The following is a 6,867-nucleotide window of genomic DNA, read 5'->3' on the forward strand; positions in this document are numbered from 1 at the left end:
CACACACACACACACACACACACACACACACACACACACACACACACACACCTACACAACCGTACACACGAGACACCAATAAAATAGTTAGATATAGGGATTACAACACACCAAGAAACTCACCTGGAACAGGTAGACAAGACACCAACTCATTATAGTGTTGTAGTACAGAGCCAAGTAAAAGGATACAATGGCGGAGCAAATGCCCAGACCGCCTAGATATGGTGACACCTGTAGAAAAAAAGAAAATACTACTAGGAATAATGCCCTTTTGGTTTTTTTCTTTTGTTGCAGACTACACACACACACAAACACACACACACACAGACACACACAGACACACACACATACACACACACACACATACACACACACATACACACACACACACACAGACACACACATACACACACAGACACACAAACACACAGACACACACAGACACACACACATACACACACAGACACACAAACACACAGGCACACACAGACACACACACATACACACACACACACACAGACACACACATACACACACAGACACACAAACACACACACACACACACACACACACACACACACACATACATAAACACAAAACCCCGCCCCCCCAAAAAAAACCCCGCAAAAAAACAAAACAAAAAACTCGCTGTCCTTCAGATTACAATACACCAAAGAACTGTTCATCTCTAAAGATAACACTGGATAGTTAATTCTCTTCGAAACCATTCAACGACCCATTGGCATACAGGGCTCGTCATGCAATTGCACTATTCTACACAAAAGTTCATGTAGGTCTAACTAAGAATGCAGTAAACGTGGTGTTGTTAAAGATAGCCTTGCCATATTAATAATAATAATAATAATAATAATACTTGACATTTATATAGCACTCAACCCCGATTAAAGTACATAGGCTCTGAGCGCTTTACAATACAGTACAATGTACAACAGTAACATACAACGTTGTGTTCTGACTAAAAGAAACTCACTCCAAATATTCATTTTATTAATTTAAAAACAGAACGACTTCAGCTGACATTTGAATGAATCAAAAGATTTGATTTCTCTTAAATTTAAAGTACTTGGCAAAGCAATCCAGATCTTGGGGGCTTGGTATTCAAATGCACTTTCACCCATTGTTTTAAGTTTCATAGATGGTAAAATAAATTTCATTTTGTCAGCTGATGACCTTAATATGTGAGTTGGAATGTACAGTCTTAACAGATTTGATAAATATGATGGAGCATTCTTAATCAAGCATTTGTGACATATGGTGGCCAACTTGTACACAATTCTTTTCTCAACAGGAAGCCAATATTCTAGGTGAACTGACATAGATGGCGCTACCGGCTCTGACTGAACACGTTTCATTTCGATATACGAGATTCTTTAAGAGTAATCTTTGCTCCTCCTACTCTTTGCATACAAGTTCAGTCCCTCCCTAAAATTTTATTCTGCACAATGCTGAATAAGATTAATTATGTCTTCATTGGTGGTTTAAACGACATTAATTTGCATCCTTGTTGTAGGAGTTAATTGTTTTGTTGTGTCCTATCTTTGGTAAAATATTATCGGAACCAATGACTCCTAAACATTCATGTAAACAAGCAAAAAAAACCCCCAAGCATCTGCAGTAGCCATAGCGCAGCGTGCTATTTTTTGAGCCACGGTTAAAGTGCTTTGCTTAAGGACACACTTTAGCCATTATCCCATTTCAAAATCATTGTCACTTGAAACTGTTCGGGCACTTCCCCGTGACTGAGTCCTCTCAACACAGTTGTCTTGAACAATAATAGAATATTGAATTGGTGTCAAGTTCACAGAATACTATTGTGTGATGTTTTTTCGATCTTCATCATTGCAAGCTGAACACACGAATTTGATTTCCGACATGCGAAGTTAATTTTGTAGGTCTTTCTCGAGGGTTGCTGTATCCAACCCAGCCCACGTTCACTCTGAAGGAAGTCTACCTCCTAATCTGTCTTGTGAATTGTGTAAATGTGATCGTAAAAAGTTTACAATCAGCTAGCATCCTCCATCGTAACACTAACGCTAGTAACACAAAGATGTAAAGCTAAATATTTTCTCAGAAAGTTACAGCGTTCTTTGTATTACGTATTACCGTTTATGCTCATTTCGTTATAGAACCGGTGTTGTACCACGTCTATAGTACCATATTTGTGAGGCAGCGTGGTGGAATCAGGCTCTTGTCAAAATAATCAAAGTGAAGAAACTTGCATTTTTCCACAGGTTGGTGAATTCTTTTCAAATTTTTGTTTTTTTCTCAACACCTTTCATGCCCATAAAAGAACTCATTTCTGTATGGATTTTTCTGAAAAACGTTGATTAAAGACACAGAAAATGTAAATTTTCAGTCACCATGGACTCTGAAGCGAAGGAAATAACTAATCTTTGGCGGCCATTTTCTCACTAATTTTACCTCTGAAAACGTGTGACCCCCACCTCCTCCTTTTACAAATATCTCGACTTGTATTCAAGATAAAAGGATACTTTTTTCATCCACATAAAGCCAAGTAAACATGCTTTAAGATGATACCAATAACTCTACAAGCCCAAAAATTGACGAGAGCCTGATTTCACCACGCTGCCTCACATTTTATACCACCTAAGTTTGTCAAAGTAATTGACGAATTTTATAACATTGAAGATCAATAGTTCATTCGTCACCTTGTGTTATTCATCTTACAAGATACATAACGAACTGGACATAACTTTATTTGTGAGGCATTATTACCAGTATATGGCACACACAGTCTGTTCAAAGTGAAGCTCAACATAAAAAAACAACTAAACGAACAATCGTTTCTGACAAACTGTGTCACTAACTCCTAGTACGCGACGTACCTGTTCAGCTGCTTCATTGTATAGTGCGGTTGTTTATAGCCGTAAGAAAAAAATCTATCAAACCCCAAGCAAGCAACCCTAGTTGTTCACAGTTAATGTTTGCTTGGATCATTCATTTCTACTCAAATTGGTGTTTAAAAATGTGGACAGATTAAACAGGAGTGGTTTTATAATTACGTTTGTGGTGCTAAAAACTGAGAGGACAAAATCTGTTGCGTACAAAGGAGAATCAGTCCTCCGCATGCTACGAGTCAAGGCTCTTTTTTTTACAGGTGAGCATTGCCCGCTTTTGTGAACGTGCTTATGATCAACTTCTGCAAGTTTATTTGATAGTTCTTTTATCGAGCAATCTTCTGCTGCCGTCGAAACATTTATTTCTCTTTTTTTGTTATGTCTCGATGTTGGGAACATTCGTTCATCTCCCAATACCTCTCTGATCTTTTTCTTCTTCAAAAAACACAGAATTTTCCAACTCTCCCTTTCCGTCCATCCCTGTGCGATATTTTCTTTATCTTGAAACTAATTCTTTTTTCTACTTCTGTTGTGTATCCATAATTGGTCTCATCAATTAAATACAGGGCACGTCGAACTGATAGAAATAACATTCAAAGCCTTGCACAAAAACGGGAACAGGCTTGGAGGAAGGTAATGAGTTTTATCCCGCAAAGTAATGATAATAATAGATAGCATTTGTATAGCGCATATCCCCGTTCAACAGCAGGCTCTATGCGCTTTACACTATATTATTACCCCAGCAGAACATAGAACACTCCGAAACATTCTCAGCTCCTCTGGAAGCATACAGTGCAAGCAGCTGATTAAGCGCTCAAACACTAACAAACTGACAAGATCTTTCGCTGTCTATAGCCGGGTACCAATTCCCACCTTTGTGAAGTGAGGAAAATCCGTGTAAAGTGCCTTTCCCAAGGACACAACGTCGGGCCCTTGACGGGATTCGAACCCACGACCTTACGGTTGCGAGTCCGAGAACCTAAACACTAGGCCACCGACGTCATCCGGGATCTATCGATAGCACGTGACCCCTCTCCCCCCCTACCCCTTTCCATCTTTCCACTTTTTTCCTCTGTGAAATGGCCTCTTTGGTTGGTGCTATTAACTTGATGACTTTCTTCAGACTGAAAACAATATCGTCATCATCCGGTGCCTTTCCGACTGGCGTGGGCGATCATGGACCTCCACTTCACTCTGTCTTGCGTTAGAGCAATGGCGTCTGTTGTTCTTGCTTCTCACAGCCATGTTGTCATCTTGTCCAGTATCTTTTCCCTCTGTCTACCTCTGCCTCTCTTTCCATCAAACTTGCCTGTTGTTACAATATTCTCCAAAGCTTCTTTCCGCATTATGTATCCGAAAAATGTGTCTGTCGCTTTCGTATAGTGTAACAAAGTGAAGCCAGAGGGCTCATGGCTCGTAAATATCAGGTGAAACTAGTACCCTGGACGCCGCTACTGGCGGGAGGAGCGTAATTGCAACTCGTATTGTTGGACACACCACTGTCCAGGTTGGCATCTCGCTGCCACGCGCGCGAGAAGTGTAATTACCAACTGGACGCCACCACCCAGGGCGGCATCCCGTAGAACAGGGAACCTTAGAGTGGGGCGTATCTATAACACCTTCCTGCCTCAAAATCCCTAATTTGTAAGACCACGTAGAACGATATGGAGGAGCGTCCCTTACGCATTAATTGTAGACGCCAGAGAGTGCACAAAGATTTGGAGCGTTCAAAGCCCAAACGTTCTTGGGAATTGGGGAAAGAAGATACAATCATCCAGAAGGTACCTATTGAAGTCTGAATAATCAAAGTGGGATCGTTACGACGCTGGGGCCTTATATACCGGGGGTCCAAAGGTTTAGCAGACAGAGATTCGAACGCAGATCAGGGTTAGGAGAGACTAGCGTAGACTAGAGTACTGAGAGGACATAGAGGTAGGAGCTAGACCAGGTTAGGCGAAGGCTAGTGATAATATTCTTGTACGCTGCTAGATAGTCGTCTGTTCGACAAATGTTATAACCAGTGTTTCAGGAAATAGTAGTTACCCTTCTGTAGATTATAGGTCCTCGAAGCTAGTAGCATGTTTTGTAAACGTTATACATTTCATTGTTGTTGATGATTAAATATATTCAAAAATATTACAGCGTGAAGTTTTCTTGTCATCTTTGACATAACCTATACGATCACGTGTCAGAGCGGTGTAACCAGTATAAGCATAACAACTACATCTTTTTAATACTGTTACTGTGTTACATATTCGTCATAAGCTGTCTTCTGCAATTTGCTTCAACCAAAACTTCCGAGAAAAATAACGTCGACATTTGTTCAGGAAACGGATTAGGATAATAATAACTTTAGAATGAAGTAGACGAAGCATCCACAACAGAACTGATGACACTGAGCAAGCAATCAGGAATGATGAGATTATCGAAATAAGATTATGAGGGCGTAGCCTAATGTCATGTCACGGAACCAGCCTGGCAGAATTTGTGAGCCTGGGGGTTCAACGACCGCAAGACCACTGCATTCCCTCGTGGATCAATAAAGTTTATCTTGTTTTATCTTATCTTATCTTATCTCAAATCATCTCATCTCATCTCATTTCATCTGATTTGATCTATTTATCGTATATCGTTTACCATCTATGAAACTTAAAACAATGGGTGAAAGGGCATTTGAATATCAAGGCCCCAAGATTTGGAATGCTTTATCAAGGACTTTTAGAGAGATCAAATCTTTTGATTCATTCAAATGTCAGCTGAAGTCGTTTCTGTTTTTTAACTAATAAAATGAATATTTGGAGTGATTTTCTTTTAGTCAGAACACAACGTTTTATGTTACTGTTGTACGTTGTACTGTATTGTAAAGCGCTCAGAGCCTGTGTACTTTAATTGGGGTTGAGGGCTATGTAAATGTCATTTATCATTATTATTATGATCTTATCTTATCTCATCTTATCTTATCTTATGTTATCTTATCTTATCTTATTTTATCTTAATCTCCAGATCACTCTGGCGCGTAGAGAAAAGAAATATTTACTCGTACCTCGTTCCAAGCCCCTATGGCACCTTTTCTCAACCTTTGTCCGATGGCAAGTTCCAAGAAAAACAGGGGAATTCCCTCTATAGCCAGCATCACGGCGTACGGGATGAGGAATGCACCTGTGAAATACAAGTCATATTATCAGAAAGATAGTGGAAGGTGGTGTCATTCTGGAAGCTTTGCTGTACTCCCCCCCCCCCCCTTTGACCTACCAGTGCCAGACATGGACCCTGACCAAAAGTCTGGAACGTAAGATAACCACCTGCGAGATGAGATGTCTAAGGAGAGTCGTCAACAAAACCAGACGAGACATGGTCAGAAACAACAAGATCAGAGAAATGGTGGGAATAACACCTGTCATCCACTACAGCCGAAGGCAAACAGTCAGGTGGTTTGGACATCTCACACGTATGGCACCTAACCAGTTTGTCAGTAAAGCCTTCTACAGGAAAGTATCAGGGTACAAGGCAAGTGGAAGACCAAGAAAGACCTAGATCCAGGTGTGAAAGATACCCTGCGAACATACAATATCCCACCCAGCCAGACCATAAAACTTGTTAGAGACAGGACACTCTTTCTCCCCTCGACGCCCTAGAGGTACAAGAGGACGGATAAAGTAACGTAAAGTAAGTAAGATGCTGTACTTTTACTTTAGTTATTCAGGGATGTCAAACACTGCGCTCCGTCTGAATGAAGAGTACTGGATTTCTTAGGAAATGTTCGTCGAAGTTTTCGTTAGAGAAGTCTACCGAGGTAAATCCAAACAGTCTTAAAAGAAGTAGGCGTATTTGCATGCACACTGCTCTCTCTCTCTCTCTCTCTCTCTCTCTCTCTCTCTCTCTCTCTCTCTCTCTCATCCACTCTCTCTCTTTCTCTTTCTCTGCCCCTTTCATTGCCCACGTTGTTCCTTTATTGTCCTGATTGTCATACGTTTACAGCCCATCGAGC

The 6,867-nt window shown here is 40.6% G+C and overlaps 1 protein-coding gene across 1 annotated transcript in view; it reads right to left on the reverse strand.

Moving 5' to 3' along the window:
* Positions 1–6,867, reverse strand: part of LOC101846380 (sodium-dependent neutral amino acid transporter B(0)AT3-like) — a 75,422-nt gene that overhangs the window by 20,791 nt on the left and 47,764 nt on the right. Inside the window, exons 4-5 of the mRNA XM_005108734.3 lie at positions 5,923–6,038; positions 124–231 (exon numbers count right to left, since the gene is read on the reverse strand). Coding sequence (XP_005108791.1) covers positions 124–231; positions 5,923–6,038 — 224 coding nt within the window. The remainder of the gene's footprint in view (positions 1–123; positions 232–5,922; positions 6,039–6,867) is intronic.

This window comes from Aplysia californica, unplaced genomic scaffold (assembly GCF_000002075.1).
Source record: "Aplysia californica isolate F4 #8 unplaced genomic scaffold, AplCal3.0 scaffold00714, whole genome shotgun sequence".
Taxonomy (NCBI): domain Eukaryota; kingdom Metazoa; phylum Mollusca; class Gastropoda; order Aplysiida; family Aplysiidae; genus Aplysia; species Aplysia californica.